Below are 16,765 nucleotides of genomic sequence, written 5' to 3'. Positions count from 1 at the left end.
ATCTGGGTATTAAGATTGTTAGCTCTTATTGTTGCATTGATCCTTTTACCATTATATCTTGGTTGCTTTGAAATCTATTTTATCAGATGTGAGAATTGCAACTCCTGCTTTTTATTTATTTATTTTTGCTCTTCATTTGGTTGGTAAATCTTTCTCCATCCCTTTGTTTTAAGTCTTTGCATATCTTTGGATGTGAAATGGGTCTGGAAGTAGCATACCGTTAGGTTTTGGCTGTATCTTTTGATTGGGGGAATTTAGTCGACTTAAATTTAGGGTTACTGCCATTTTATGTTAACTGGCTATTTTATCCGTTCATTGATATAAATTCTTCTTTATGTTGATGCTCTTTACTTTTTGGTATATTTTTAGAAAGGCTAATACTGGTTTTTCCTTTCTATGAATAATGCTTCTTTCAGAAGCTCTTGTAAAGCCAGCCTGGTGGTAATAAAATCTCTGAGTACTTGCTTGTTCATAAAAGATTTTATTTTTCCTTCAATTGTGAAGCTTAGTTTGGCAGGATATGAAATTCTGGGCTGAAAGTTCTGTTCTTTAAGGATGTTGAATATCGGCCCCCACTCGCTTCTGGCTTGTAGGGTTTCTGCTGAGAGATCTGCTATAAGCCTCATAGGCTTTCCTTTGTGGGTAACCTGACCTTTCTCTCTGGCTGCCCTTAGTATTTTCTCCTTCGTTTCAACCCTGGTCAATCTAACAATTATGTACCTTGGGTTTGCTCTTCTTGAGGAATATCTTTGTGGTGTTCTCTGTATTACCTGGGGTTGAATAGTGTCCTGCTTTGCTAGACTTAAAAAGTTTTCCTGAATAATATCCTGAAGAGTATTTTCCAGCTTGTATTCATTCTCTCCGTCACATTCAGGTACACCTATCAAACGTAAATTAGGTCTTTTCACATAGTCCCATATTTCTTGGAGACTTTGCTCATTCCTTTTTATACTTTTTTCTCTATTCGTCTTCTTCTTTTATTTCATTAAGTAGGTCTTCAACCTCTGATATCCTTTCTTCTGCTTGATCAATTCGGCTATTCAAACTTGTGCATATTTCACTAAGTTTTTGTGTTGTGTTTTTCAACTCCATTAGTTCATTTATATTCCTCTCTATATTGTCTATTCTTGTTAGCATTTCGTCAAACCTTTTTGCAAAGTTCTTAGTTTCTTTACATTGGGTTAGAACAAGTTCTTTTGTTCGATGAGATACAAGATGGCTGATCGCTAAGAGCTCCGGAATTGTATCTCCCAGTGAAAGCGCAGAGAATGAGAGGACGCTACACTTTCAGACGAATTTTCGTCGCTCATGGACCAGAAGATTCCCAGTGGAGGGGCCCCACGGGTCGCCAGCGCGTGACTCTTGTGGTCGGCGCAGCGGTTTTGCCGGCACCTCGGTGTGGCAGCTCTTCGTGCAGAGTAAACGGGAGGAGATTCCCGGGCAGAAGAGCACCATCAGTCTTATCGCTGCTGTTTTGGCCGGCGCAGTGGGTTGCTCGGATTCCAGCACTGGGAATCAATAAACTGGGCGTCTACTCAGAAACCCACCTAGAAAGGCAGTAATCGTAAAGACGACAGATGGATAAATTTATAACAAAGGGAAGAAACCAGCCTAAAAAGGCTGAGAATACCCAAAATCAGAACCCCTCTCCCTCTACAGGGGATTACAGTTCCTCATCAGCAACAGAACAAGCCCCGATGGAAAAGGACTGTGTGCCATTATCAGAAGTAGGCTTCAGAAGGTGGATGATAAGAAACTTCTGGGAGTTAAAAGAACTTGTTCTAACCCAATGTAAAGAAACTTTCAAGTGTCATTATTTAAAAGAAATACCGTTTTAAGGTTATATACACCATACACATTGATTTTTCTGATAGATCAGGGCAAAGTAAATTAAAAACTTGGAAAGTATTTATTCTAGATGACATCAAAAAAATGATTCATGTGAAGTCAAAATCTAACATCAACAGGAGTTTGGAAAGTTAATTTCAACCCTCATGGATGACTCTGAGGGGTTCAATACTTCAGAGGAGTTAAGTCACTCCAGATGTGATGGAAGCAATAAAAGAACTAGAATTAGAAATGGAGTCTGAAGGTATGACTGAATTGCTGCAATCTAATGATAAAACTTCAACAGATGAAGAGTTGCTTCTTATGGATGAACAAAGAAAGTAGTTAGAACAAGTTCTTTGTAGAACAACTAAAAAGAAAGTAGTTTCTTAAGAAGGAATCTACTCTTGGTAAAGATGTTATGAATATTTTTGAAATGACAACAAAGAATTTAGAATATTACATAAACTTAGTTGAAAAAGCAGCAGCAGGGTTGAAGAGGATTGACTGAAATTTTGAAAGAAGTTCTACTATCAATAAAATGCTATCAAACAGCATCTCATGTTACAAAGAAATCTTTTGTAAAAGGAAGAGTCAAGTGATATGGCACACTTCAGTACCCCCTTATTTTACTAAACTGTCACAGCCACACCAGTCTTCAGAAAACACCACCTTGACCAATCAATCATCTCCATCAGCTGTGGACTCAACAGGAAGGAAGGTTGGGAAGCGGGTAAGGGATAAAAGACTATATATTCAGTACGACATATACTACTTGGCTGACGGGTACACTGAAATCTCAGAAGTCACCACTAAAGAACTTATCCATGTAACCAAAACCCACCTGTACCATAAAAACTTGTAAAATAAAAAAGACTTAATATATAGCACACTTTATAGTCTATAGTAAACATAGCATTTAAACATTAGTTTTAAATGCACTGGGAAATCAAAAAATATTTGTGACTTTTATTGTGGTACTTGCTTTGTTACCTGTAACCAGTCAATATCTCCAGGTTTGCCTGTTTTAAGTCTTCCAACCCATAAACACAGAATATCACTCCATTTAATTTGTCTTTTTAATTTTTTCAGCAATGTTTTATATTTCTCAATGCACAAGTGTTTCACCTTCTTGGTTAAGTTCATTTCTAAGAATTTTACAGTTTTTGATGCTATTTTAAATGTGATGGATTTCTTCGTATCATTTTCAAACTGTTCACTGTTAGTGTGCAGAAATGCAACTAATTTGTGTATGTTAATTTTCTTTACTAAATTTATTTATTAGTTCTAACAGTTTTTTTTGTTAAGTATTTACATTTTTTATAGGGACATGTCCTCTTCAGAGAAAATCTTAGTTCTTCCTTTCTGTCTGTCTGTCTGTCCGTCCGTCCGTCTGTCCATCCATCCATCCATCCATCCATCCATCCATCCACCCATCCTTCTTTCTTGCTTAACTGCTCTGGCTATGACTTGCAATACTACATTGAATAGAAGTAGCAAAACTTGGCATCTTTGTCTTATTCCTGTTGTTAGAGGGAAGGTTTTACCTTTCCACTGCTGACTACTGTTAGCTGTGAGCACTTCATATATGACTTTATTAAGTCGAGATAATTTCCTTCTTTTTCTAGGTTGCCTTTTTTTAATCATAAAAGGGTAATTACTTTATCAAGTACTTTTTCTGGATCAATTTAAATAATCTGTGATTTTTCTCATTACAAGCATTTAAAAAAATAATTTCAACTTTGATTTTACATTGAGGGAGTACACAGATCAGTTTTGTTACATGAGTATACTGTGTGATCCTGAGATATGGGATACAGATGATCCTATCGCCCATATAGTGAGCATAGTACGCAATGGACGGTTTTTAGCACACGGCAACCTCCGTTCCTGCCTGCTCTAATAGTCCCATGTCTATTATTTCCATCTTTATGTCCATGGGTACTCAATGTTTAGCTCCAACTTGTAAGTGAAAGCATGAGGTATTTGGTTTTCTGTTTGTGTTAATTTGCCTAGGATAATAGCTTCCATATGCACCCCTGCTGCTGCAAAGGACATGATTTTGTTACTTTTTATGACTGCATAGTGTTCAATGGTGTAGATGTACATTATATTCTTTAACCCACCATTGATGGCACCTGGGTTGATTCCATGTCTTTGCTACTGTGAATAGTGCTTTGATGAAATATAAATTTGTCTTTTTGGTAGAATAATTTATTTTTCTTTAAGTATATACCTAGTAATGAGATTACTGCATTGAATGGTAGCTGTTCTAAGTTGAGACTCTCACCAACAGTGTATGTAAGCACTTCCCTTGCTCCATAGCTTCACCAGCATCTGTTATTTTTTGACTTTTAATTATTGCCATTCTGACTGGTAGGAGATGGTGTCTCATTGCAGTTTCCATTTGAATTTCTTTGATGATTAGTGATGATAAACATTTTTTCATGTTTGTCTTCTTTTGAGAAGTGTCTGTTCATGTCCTTTGCCCACTTTTTAATTGGGTTATTTGGCTTTTGCTTGTTAACTCCCTTATAGATTCTGGATAGATGTTTGTCAGATTCAGTTTCTAAATATTTTTCTGCATTCTGTAGGGTGTACAGTTACTCTGTTGATAGTATCTTTTGCATGCAGCTCATTAGTTTAGTTTGTTCTCATTTGTCAATTTTTGTTTTTGTTAAAATTGCTTTTGTGGACTAGCCAAAAAGTATTTGCTAAGACCAATGGTGAGAAGGGTATTTCCTATGTGTTTTCTTCAATGATTTTTACAGTTTCAGCTCTTATATTTAAATCCTAAATCCACCTTGAGTTAATGTTTGTATATGGTAATAGGTAAGGTTCCAGTTTCATTCTTCTGTACATGGCTAGTCAGTTGTCCCATCACACTTTATTGAATAGGGAGTCCTTTCCCCACTGCTTTTGTTAACTTTATTGAAGATCTCATGGTTTTTGTATTAGATGATGCAAACACCTCCCACCATGCCCCATCTCCAGCATTGGGGATTACAATTCAACATGAGATTTGGTCAGGGACATATACCAAAACTGTATCAGTTATAGGTGTATAGCTGTCTCTGAGTTTTCTTTTCTTTTTTTTTTTTTTTTAATTTTTCATTGGATTTTAGGTTTTGGGGTACATGAGCAGAGCATGCAAGACAGTTGCGTAGGTACACACATGAGTTTTCTATTCTTTTACATCTCTCTATATATCTGTTTTTGTACCACCAATACCAGGTTGTTTTGGTTACTGTAGCTTTCCAGTGTAGTTTGAAGTCAGCTAATGTGATGCCTCCAGCTTTGTTCTTGTTGCTTCAGATTGCTTTGGCCATTTGGGCTCTTTTTTGATTCCATATGAATTTTTCTAATTGTGTGAAGAATCACATGGTAGTTTGATAGGAATAGTGTTCAATCTGTAAATTGCTTTCGGCAGTATTTAACAATATTGACTTCTCCTATCCATGAATATGAAATTTTTTTCCATTTGTTTGTGCCAGCTATAATTTGTAAGTTCTAAGAGCCATTGGGCAAAGACTATGGAGGTTTTCTAGCTATAGAATCATATCATATGCAAAAAGAGAAAGTTTTACTTTCTCTCTTCTTATTGGATGCCATTTCTTTCTTCCTCTTGTCTGACTGGTCTGGCAAGGAGTTCCAGTAATATGCTGAATAGGAGTGGTGAAGGTAGGCACCCTTGTCTTGTTCTGGTTCTCAAGAAGAATACTTCCAGCTATTGCTTGTTCAGTATGATGCTGCCTGTGGGTTTGTCATAGATTGCTCTTGCTATTGTATTTGGAAGTATACATTTTATTGAAACCTTTTCCTGTATCTATTGAGATAATCATATGGTGTTTGCTTTTAATTCTGTTTATGTGGTGAATTGCATTTATTGATTTGCCTATATTGAACCAACTTTATATCCCAGGAATAAAGCCTACTTGATTGTGGGGTATTAACTGTGTGAAGAGCTGCTTGATTTGGTTTCCTAATATTTTGTAGAGGATTTCTGTGTCTACATTCATCAGAGATAGCGATCTAAAGTTTTATTTTTACATTGCATCTCTACCACTTTATCATGCTGATGCTGGCTTTACAGAATAAGTTAGGGGGGAGTCCCCCCTCCTTGAGTATTATTGGTATAGATTCAGTAGAAATGGTACAAATTCTTTTCTGTAAATCTGGTAGAAGTTACATGCGAATCCATCTGATCTAGGGCTTTATTTGGTTGGGAGGTTTTTACTATCAATTCAGCTTTGGAACTCGTTACTGGTCTGTTCATATTTTCACTATCTTCCTGGTTCAATCAGGTAGGCTGTACAATTAAAGGAATATATCTATTTCCTCTAGAATTTCTAATGTATGTGCATAGAGGTATTCATAATAGTTATTGAGAATCTTGTATTTCTGTGAATTGGTGTGATGCTACCTTTGCTATTTCTGATTATACTTATTTGCATCTTCTTTTTCTTTGTTAATCTAGTGAACAGTCAATGAATCTTGTTTATTCTTTTGAAGAACCAACTCTTGGCTTTATTTATCTTTTGTATTGATTTTTGCAACTCAATGCCAGTTCTTATCTAATTTTATTTAACTGTTTTCTTTTACTAGCTTTGGGGTTGGTTTGTTTTCTTTTTGAGTTACTATAGATGCAACAATTGTTAATTTGAGATCTTTCTAACTTCTTGACAAAGGTATTTAGTGCTATAAACTTTCTGTTAATATGCTTTAGCTGCACCTCAAATGTTTTGGTAAGCAGAGTTTCTATTTTAATTAATTTCAAAGTTATTGTTTTCTATCTTAATTTCATTGTTCACCTGAGAGAAACACCAGATTGTTTTTAAATTTCCATGTATTTGTGTGGTTTTGAGACCTCTGCTTGATGTTGATTTCTACTTTTATTGCACTACACTCCAAGAGTGTGCTTGCTATGACTGACTTTTTCGAATTTATCATTTATCCAGACTTGCTTCATAACTAAGCATGTAGCTGATCTTATAACATGTTCCATAGGCAGATAAAAAGAACGTGTATTCTGTGGTTGTTGGGTGGAGTATTTTGTAGATGTCCATTAAGTCCAAATGATCTTGTGTTGAGTTTACTTCCAGAATTTCTTTGTTAGTTTTCTGCCTAGATAATCTAACACTGTCAGCGGGATGCTAGAGTCTCTCTCCCATTATTATTGTGTGGCTGTCTATGTCTTTACTTAGGTCAAGAAGCACTTGCTTTATGAATGAGTGTTCCAGTGGCTGTCTATGTTTTTACTTAGGTCAAAAAAGAACTTGTTTTATGAATCTGAGTGCTCCAATGCTGTGTGCATATACATTTAGAATAGCTATGTCTTCTTTTTAAATAGAACAATTTTATCATTTTGTAGTGCCCTTCTTTGTCCCTCTTAAATTTAGTATTTCATGATTCAATTTTGGCAGATTTTGTTTCCAGAAAATCAGCCATTTTTTCGAAGTTATCCAATATGCTGGCATATAATTTTTCATAATAGTTTCTTATGATCCTTTGCATTTCTTTAGCACCAGCTATACAGTCCTCTCATTTCAAATTTAAGTCTTTTCATTTTTTTCTTAGTCTAGGTAAAAGTCTGCCAATTCTATGTATCTTTTCAAAAAATTAACTTAGTTTCATCGACTGCTTTCCCTATTGTTTATTATTCTCTATTCAACTTATTTCTGTTTTGTTCATTATTATTTTCTTTCTACTTCTCATTTTGGTTTAGTTTTTTCTTCTTTTTCCAGTCCCTTGAGATGTAAAGTTGTCTGAGATCTTTCTACTTCTTAAATGTATGTACTTTACGACCCATTAAAACTGTTTTTGCTGCATCCCATATGTTCAGTATGCTGTATTTTCACTTTTGATTCAAGATACATATATATATATATATATATATATATTTATTGTACTTTAGGTTCTGGGGTACACATGCAGATCATGCAGGATTGTTGCATAGGTAAATACATGGCAATGTGGTTTGCTGCCTCCCTCCCCGTCACCTACATCTGGCATTTCTGCCTGTTATCCCTCCTCGACCTCCTCACCTCCTCGCTGTTCCTCCCTCCCCGCCCCCACAGACACCAGTGTGTGATGCTCCCCTCCCTGTGTCCATGTGTTCTCATTGTTCATCACCCACCTATGAGTGAGAACATGTGGTGTTTGATTTTCTGTTCTTGCGTCAGTTTGCTGAGAATGATGGTTTCCAGATTCATCCATGTCCCTACAAATTACACAAACTCATCATTTTTATGGCTGCATAGTATTCCATGATGTGTATGTGCCACATTTTCCTAGTCCAGTCTATCGTCGATGGTCATTTGGGTTGGTTCCACGTCTTTGCTATTGTAAACAATGCTGCAATGAACATTCGTGTGCATATGTCCTTATAGTAGAACGATTTATAATCCTTTGGATATATACCCAGTAATGGGATTGCTGGGTCAAATGGAATTTCTATTTCTAGGTCCGTGAGGAATCACCACACTCTTCCACAATGGTTAAACTAATTTATACTCCCACCAACAGTGTAAAGGTGTTCCTATTTCTCCACTTCCTCTCTAGCATCTGTTGTCTGCATATTTTTTAATGATCACCATTCTAACTGTAATGAGTTGGTATCTCAATGTGGTTTTGATTTGCATTTCTCTAATAATCAGTGATGATGAGCATATTTTCATAGGTTTGTTGGCCTCATGTATGTCTTCTTTTGAAAAATGTCTGTTCCTATCCTTCATTCACTTTTGGATGGGTTTGTTTTTTTCTTGTGAATCTGCTTTAGTTCTTTGTAGATTCTGGATATTAGCCCTTTGTCAAATGGGTAGATTGCAAATTTTTTTTTCCCTTTCCGTTGGTTGCCAGTTCACTCTAATGATTGTTTCTTTAGCTGTGCAGAAGCTCTGGAGTATAATTAGATCTCATTTGTCTATTTTGGCTTTTGATTCCATTGCTTTTGGTGTTTTAGTCATAAAGTCCTTGCCTATGCCTATGTCTTGAATGGTTTTGCCTAGATTTTCTTCTACGGTTTTTATGGTGTTAGGTCTTATGTTTAAGTCTTTAATCCATCTGGAGTTAATTTTAGTGTAAGGTGTCAGGAAGGGGTCCAGTTTCTGCTTTCTGCACACTGCTAGCCAGTTTCCCAACACCATTTATTAAACAGGGAATCCTTTCCCAATTGCTTGTTTTTGTCAGGTTTGTCAAAGATCAGATAATTGCAGATGTGTGGTGTTGCACCCAAGGCCTCTGTTCTGTTCCATTGATCTATATCTCTGTTTTGGTACCAGTACCATGCTGTTTTATTACTGTAGCCTTGTAGTATAGTTTGAAATCAGGTAAAGTGATGCCTCCGGCTTTGTTCTTTTAGTTTAGGATTGCCTTGACTGTGTGGGCTCTCTTTTGGTTTAGGATTGCCTTGACTGTGTGAACTCCATATGAAGTTCAAGGTGTTTTTTTTCCAGTTCTGTGAAGAAGGTTATTGGTAGCTTGCTGGGATTAGCACTGATGTATAAATTACTTTGAGCAGTATGGCCATTTTCATGATTGATTCTTCCTAACTGTGAGCACTGAATGTTTTTACATCTGTTAGTGTCCTCTCTTATTTCTTTGAGTAATGGTTTATAGTTCTCCTTGAAGAGGTCCTTTACATCCTTTGTTAGTTGTATTCCTAGGCATTTTATTCTCTTTGTAGCAATTGTGAATGGCAGTTCATTCTTGATTTGGCTCTCTTTAAGTCTGTTATTGGTGTATAGGGAAACTTGTGGTTTCTGCACATTCATTTTGTATCCTGAGACTTTGCTAAAGTTGCTTACCAGTTTAAAGAGATTTTGGGCTAAGATGATAGCATCTTCTAAATATACAATCATGTCGTCTGCAAATAGAGACAATTTGACTTCCTCTTTTCCTAATTGAATACCTGTTTTCTTCTTGCCTAACTGCTCTGGCTAGAACTTACCATACTATATTGAATAGGAATGGTGAGAGAGGGTATCCTTGCCTAGTGCCAGATTTCAAAGGGAACACTTCTAGTTTTTGCCCATTCAGTAAGATATTGGTTGTAGGTTTGTCATAGATAGCTTTTATTGTTTTGAGATACGTTCCTTAGACACCAAGTTAATTGAGAGTTTTTAGCATAAAGGGCTGTTGAATTTTGTCAAAGGCCTTCTCTGAATCTATTGAGATAATCGAAAGTCTCCCACTATTATTGTGTGGGAGTCTAAGCCTCTTTGTAGGTCGTTAACTTGCTTTATGTACCTGGGTGCTCTTATATTGGGTTTGTATATATTTAGCATCATTAGCTCTTCTTGATGCATTAGTCCTTTTACCATTATGTAATGTCCTTCTTTTTCTCTTTTGATCTTTGTTGGTTTAAAGTTCATTTTATCAGAGACTAAGACTGCAACTCCTGATGTTTTTTGCTCTCCTTTTGCTTGATAAATCTTCCTCCATCCCTTTATTTTGAGCCTATGTCTGTCCTCGCATGTGAGATGGGTTTCCTGAATACAGCACACTGATGGGCTTTAAATTTTTATCCAATTTGCCAGTCTGTGTCTTTTGATTGGGGCATTTAGCCCATTTACATTTAAGATTAATATTGTTATGTGTGAATTTGATCCTGCCATTTTTATGCTAGCTGGATATTTTGCCTGTTAGTTGATGCATTTTTTTCATTGTGTCAATGGTCTTTACCATTTGGTACATTTTTGGAGTGGCTGATACTGGTTGTTCCTTTCCTTGTTTAGTAATTCTTTCAGGAGCTCTTGTAAGGCAGGCCTGGCGGTGATGAAATCTCTCAGCAAATGCTTGTCCATAAAGGATTTCTTTCTCCTTCGCTTATGAAGCTTAATTTGGCTGGATATGAAATTATAGATTGAAAGTTCTTTTAAGGATGTTGAATATTGGATCCCAGTCTCTTCTGGCTTGTAAGGTTTCTGTGGAGAGATATGCTGTGAGTTTGATGGGCTTCCCTTTGTGGATAACCTGACCTTTCTCTCTGGCTCCCCTTAGTGTTTTTTCCTTCATTTCAACACTGAATCTGACGATTATGTGCCTTGGGGTTGCTCTTCTTGAGGAATATCATTGTGGTGTTCTCTGTATTTCCTGGACTTGATTGGTGGCCTGGCTTGCTAGGTTGGGGAACTTCTCCTGGATAATTATCCAGAAGAGTGTTTTCCAGCTTAGATTCATTCTCTCCATCACATTCAGATACACCTATTAAACGTAGATTAGGTCTTTTCACATAAGCCCATATTTCTTGGAGGCTTTGTTCATTTCTTTTTACTCTTTTGTCTCTATTCTTGCTTTCTTGTTTTATTTCATTGAGTTGACCTTCAATCTCTGATATCTTTTCTTCCACTTGGTGGATATGGCTATTGAAACTCGTGTATGCTTCACGAAGTTCTCGTGCTGTGTTTTTCAGCTCCATCAAGTGGTTTATATTCTTCTCTAAGCTATTTATTCTAGTTAGCACCTCATCTAACGTTTTTTTTCTAGGTTATTAGTTTCTTTGTATTGGGTTAGAACATGTTCTTTTAGCTCTGAGAAGTTTGTTATTACCCACATTCTGAAGGATGTTTCTGTCAATTCATCAGACTCATTCTCTATCCACCTTTGATCCCTAGCTGACAAGGAGTTGTGATCCTTTGGAGGAGGAGACGTGTTCTGGTTTTTGGTGGTTTCACCATTTTTGCCCTGGTTTCTTCCCATCTTAATGGCTTTATCTACCTGTGGTGTTTGTAGCTGGTGACTTTCAGATGGGGTCTCTGAGTGGACGTCCTTTTTATTGATGATGAAGTTATCTCTTTCTGTTTCTTATTATTCCTTCTAACAGTCAGGCCCCTCTGCTGCAGGACTGCTGGAGGTACACTCCTGACCCTGCCTGCCTGGGGATCACCCACAGGGGCTGCAGAACAGTAAGGGTTGCTGCTGGTTTCTTCTTCTGTTATCTTTGTCCCAGAAGGGTGCTTGCCAGATGTTGGCCTGAGCTCTTCTTTATGATGTGTCTCTTTCAGTAAACAGGGATTGGGGAGCTGCTTGAGGAGACAGTCTGTCCCTTACAGGAGCTCAAGTGCTGGGCTGGGAGCTCCGTTGTTCCATGCAGAGTAGCTGGGCAAGTACTTTTAAGTTTGCTGCAGTGGAACTCATAACTGCCTCTTTTCCCAGATGCTCTGTCTTAGGAAGGTTGGCTTTATTTTTAAGTTCCTGTCGTGCTGCTGCCTTTTTTCAAAGATGCTCTGCCCCGCAGGAGTAGTCTAGTCACAGTCTGCCAGTAGAGGCGTTGATGAGAGGCTGCAGGCTCTGCCCAGCTGCTGTGTGAACTGCTTCGGTAGTGACAGACTGCCTTGTTAGTGGTGATTGCCCTTCCCTCCACTGAGCTGGACCGTCCTGGGTCCAGTTGCACAACTCTCAATCCAGAGCATTTCAGATTGCTTGTTTTGTGGGGGTGGTACCCGCTGAGGCAGATCACCTGGCTCCCTGTCGCTGCCCAGATTTGTTTCTGTGTGCCAAGCCAGCACCAGCTGAAACCGCTGTGCTTAAAACTCATGGTGCTTTTGGTCTGGGAATCAGCTGGTCTGGGGTGGTGAAAATTTCTTTGGAAATATGGTGGGCACTCACCCTCTGCATTGTTCTTGCTGGGAACTGTACTCTGGAACTGTTCCTATTTGGCTAGCTTGGATTTCTCCTCATCTCAAGGTATTTTCTAATTTCCTTTTTGACCCCCTTTGACTCACTGTTTGTTCAAGAGTGTGTTGTTTAATATCCACACATTTCTAAATTTTACAATTTTCCGCCTGCTATTGATTTCTAGTTTCATTTTACTGAAGTCAGAAAAGATACTTGCCATGATTTTAATCTGAAATTTATTGACTCTTTTTGTAACCTAATGAGTTACCTACACTGGAGAACGTTCTATGTGCACTTGAGAAAATGTATACTCTGGTCTAGATGGGTATACATGGGTAGAATATTCTATGTCTATTAGGTCCATTTGGTCTGTAGTGTTGTTCAAGTTTTGTTTCCTTATTGATCTCTGTCTAGATGTTCTCCCCATTATTGAAAGTGGTGAAATGAAACCTTCTACTATAATTGTGTTGCTATTTCTGCCTTCATTTCTGAAATGTTGGCTTCATGGATTAGGTGCTTTGATGTTAGCAGCATACGTAACTCTTATATTTTCTTGGCAAATTAACCCTTTTATTGTTATATAATGTCCAAAAACTGTCGCTTGTGACAGGTTTTTTTTTTACTCTGAAACTTGGTGGAGTGCAATGGCCCAATCTTGGCTCACTGCAACCTCTACCTCCCAGGTTCAAATGATTCTCTTGCCTCAGCTGCCCAAGTAGCTGGGATTACAGGCATACAACAGCATGCCCAGCTAATTTTCTGTACTCAGTAGAGACAGTGTTTCACTATTTGGGCCAGGCTGGTCTCAAACTCCAGATCTTGTGATCCACCTGACTTGGTCTACCAAAATGCTGGGGTTACTGGCATGAACCACTGTGCCTGGCCTGTTTTGACAGTTTCTGGCTTAAACTCTCTTTTGTTTGATACAAGTATGGCTATCCCTCCTCTTTTGGTTACCATTGCAAGAAATACTTTTCCATTCCATTTTCCATTTTCATTTAGCCTATGTGTGTCCTTAAATCTAAAGTGAATTTTTGTAGACAGCATACAATTGTATCTTGTTTTTTTAATGTACTCATTTACTCTATGATTTTTTATTGGGGAATTTAATTCATTTATAACAATAATAATTATTGATTAGGAAGGTCTTATGATTGCCATTTAATTCATGGTTTTCTGTCTGGCTTGTGGCTCTTAATTCCCTGTCTTCCTCTCTTGCTATCTTCCTTTGTGTATTTGAGTTTTTTGTAACGACATGCTTTGATTCCCACCTCATTTTCTTTTGTGTATCTTTTATAGGTATTTTCTTTGTGGTTACCATGAGGTTGACATAAAGTACCTTAAATTTACAGCAATCTATTTTAACCTGATGACTTAAATTTAATTGCATCCAAAACTCTGCACTTTTACTTCTACCACTACCACACTTTATGCTACTCAAGTCATAATTTACAACTTCTTATAGTATATTTCCATTAACACATTTCTATAGTTACAGCTCCTTTTATATATTTGTCTTTCAACTTCTATACCAGAATTAAAAGTGATTTAGGCATCAATGTTACAGAATTGCAGTATTCTGCATTTGTTTATATATTTACCTTTACCAGTGAATTTAATACTTTCATATGCTTCCATGTTGTTGGTTTGCATCCTTTGCTTCATTCTTTGTCCTTACTGTCTTTTACTAGACTCTAGAATCTAAAGATCATATTTATTTTATAAATTAAACTAGCCAAAAAATATGCATCAGTGTTGTTTGGCGATTATAGGTGAGAACGGAGTTTGTATTCTAGGACTTAGTGTACTGAAGGAACTGTGTTCCCAAATCAGTAATTCAGTTCTACTCCATAAAAACTCCACCAGTTTTAATACCTACCAGTTCCTTTGCTTAGATATGGGGGCTTAAAGAACTTCACAACACCGTAGACATTGACAACTGTACCACCCTTAAGTTGATTCAGGGGTGTATATATATAATTTGTTGTTGGAACCTAAAGAAAGAGAAGACAGTGAGTACATTTATATTAAGTATTTACATTACAGATCATGTTATATTTGTAGCAAATCCATATATCTGTATTTTATCCTCTTAAGTGTCTAAAAGAAGCTGTAACCTGAAAAAAAGGCAATGCACACAGCTCAGCTTACAAAGGCTGCTATATAAACCAACTAGTTTTCCTTAGAACTTTACTTATAAATGGTACAATTTGCACACTAGCTCATAAAGGTATAACTAACCTATAATCTAAATAAAACATTATACTTCTTCAATAAATAGTAGCCAGCAGTATATACACATAGTCCCTGACTTATGATGGTTCGACTTACAATTTTCTGACTTTAGAATGTGTCTATTAGGCTATTTAATGCATTTTTTACTTATAACATTTTTGACTTATGATGACTTTATTGGATGTAACCTCATTGTAAATCAAGGATCATTTGTAGTGAAATACCAGCAATACATGTCAAAACTGAAGCAATAACAGAAAACAAAAAAATACTCCTTTTAAAATATGTCATCTTCAATGTGAAAGGTCTAGGAAAAGAGTTTTATTAAAGGTAAATGACTAGGCATAATGAATTATTTTTAGAAGCCCTGAAAGGCAACTAGAATACTATACTAGTCTTAACAATAAAATTACATCTCTTGTAAGTTTAGGAATTTTGTTTTTAAGGACACTCTTAGGAAATCGTTTAGTAATTAAATCATCCTAGCTATATTTAATAGTCCATCCCCAGCTTATTTGGCCAAGAAATTCTAGCTGGGGGCAAGAAATAAAATTGTTAACAGACAGCAAATTCTAAAAAACACAATTTAAGAGATTGGTTTCTATTTTTTAACTAATATTACTTTGAAACTTGTGGTACAATTTCTTCCCCTTCCCCCCATGCTATTATAGAGATTTTCCTTAGGCCTAAATTCCAACTTATAACTCAAGCCAGGTTTTGAGTTATAAATGGTATGAAAAGATTTAAAATGCTAATAATGAAACCATACCCCAAAGAATTAAAATTAACAATGTCTAAATTCTGGGGCTTACATTATAGTAGGTAAGAAAACTTGTTGAAAAGTTGAAATCGGCAACTAAAAAAATTCTTGAGTTTGCAGAATATCAGATAAGAAAAGAAACAACTTGCTGAGATGCTGACCCTGACATCACATTCATTGTACTAACTCCATCTAAATTTGCAGGTGCAACCTATGCATTAATATGAAGAAATAACTGTGCATGCCCATGGACTTTCCACACTCCCCCTTTTGTTCTACTGATGACTTACTAATCCCAGAATCCACTCTCTAAAGCTTTTCTAATAAAATTATTGCCTTAAAGACAGCACGGGGAGACACATTTGTGCTCAGCTCATGTCTCCTTTGGCACTGACATTCAGCTTTGCTTTTCTCAAAAATTCGGTTTCATAATATTGGCTTCGAGCACATCAGGCAGTGAGCTCCTTTTGTTTTATAATAATAAGAAAACCAAAAGATTATTTTTTGAAGTAATTGTAAATAAGTTGGGAAAGAAAAAAGAGTGGTGCACAAGCATACGTTTGCATATTAACAGTGATACTAAATAAACCCTTAAAAGGCTTTAGGTAGGTGGCCCCAATATCAACTGGAAATAAGGATACTGGTCACTCTCAGTTAAAATTTTAAAACTCAAATTTTTTTTTCCAAGGACGCTTATTTCTCAGGTTAAAGAAAAGAGTAGAATTTGCTAATCTAATCAAACTTCAATATAAAAGAAAGCTGTGGCTCATCAATGATTAAAAAAGAGTAACAGAATAATGGAGTGGAAAGAGGAATAATGGAACACAAGCATACTGATCAGCAGACAGAAAATGTGCTTAGCTTACATGCAATATTCTATCTTAGCAAGTATCTCCCTTTATGAAGAGATGAATGGGAAAGGCCAGTAAAACTCAATGACACTAACCATTATAATCAACCAAGTAACTGCCACTTGTCAATTCATTACCAATAAACAACTTCTTGTTTGGCTTTCCAGGTAAATCAGCAAGTATTTATGTGTACAACAGCTAAGTTATAATCCTCATTATAAATTCATAAACTGACATTTTTGCTTCTTAATCATTCTCTAATGAGTTTGGTTAATATTCTTACAAGTTTGGCTAATACACCCTCGAGTAGGCTCACACTTGAACATGGTAATAAAATTTACATGATTTCCAGTCAGCCCTATCTTAGTGACCAATTTGTCTCCCTTGGTGACACAATAAAGTATGGCATTACATAAAAGGACTGTAGAGAGACATCCAAATCAGTATGAACAAATATTTGATAGTGAGGGAAACA

The 16,765-nt window shown here is 36.6% G+C and overlaps 1 protein-coding gene across 9 annotated transcripts in view; it reads right to left on the bottom strand.

Moving 5' to 3' along the window:
* The window catches only part of POT1 (protection of telomeres 1), a 131,795-nt gene that overhangs the window by 71,499 nt on the left and 43,531 nt on the right, over positions 1 to 16,765 (bottom strand). For all 9 annotated transcript variants that reach the window (XM_078343863.1, XM_009003136.5, XM_078343864.1 and 6 more), the window contains one exon: positions 14,324 to 14,438. Coding sequence is in view for 6 of the 9 variants with exons in the window: in XM_009003136.5 (XP_009001384.2) it covers positions 14,324 to 14,438 (115 nt within the window). In the remaining 3 variants the exon portion in view is untranslated. The remainder of the gene's footprint in view (positions 1 to 14,323; positions 14,439 to 16,765) is intronic.

This window comes from Callithrix jacchus, chromosome 11 (assembly GCF_049354715.1).
Source record: "Callithrix jacchus isolate 240 chromosome 11, calJac240_pri, whole genome shotgun sequence".
Classification (NCBI taxonomy): domain Eukaryota; kingdom Metazoa; phylum Chordata; class Mammalia; order Primates; family Cebidae; genus Callithrix; species Callithrix jacchus.
The sequence above is the reverse complement of the archived record's forward strand: the minus strand, read 5'-3'. Positions and strand labels throughout refer to the sequence as shown.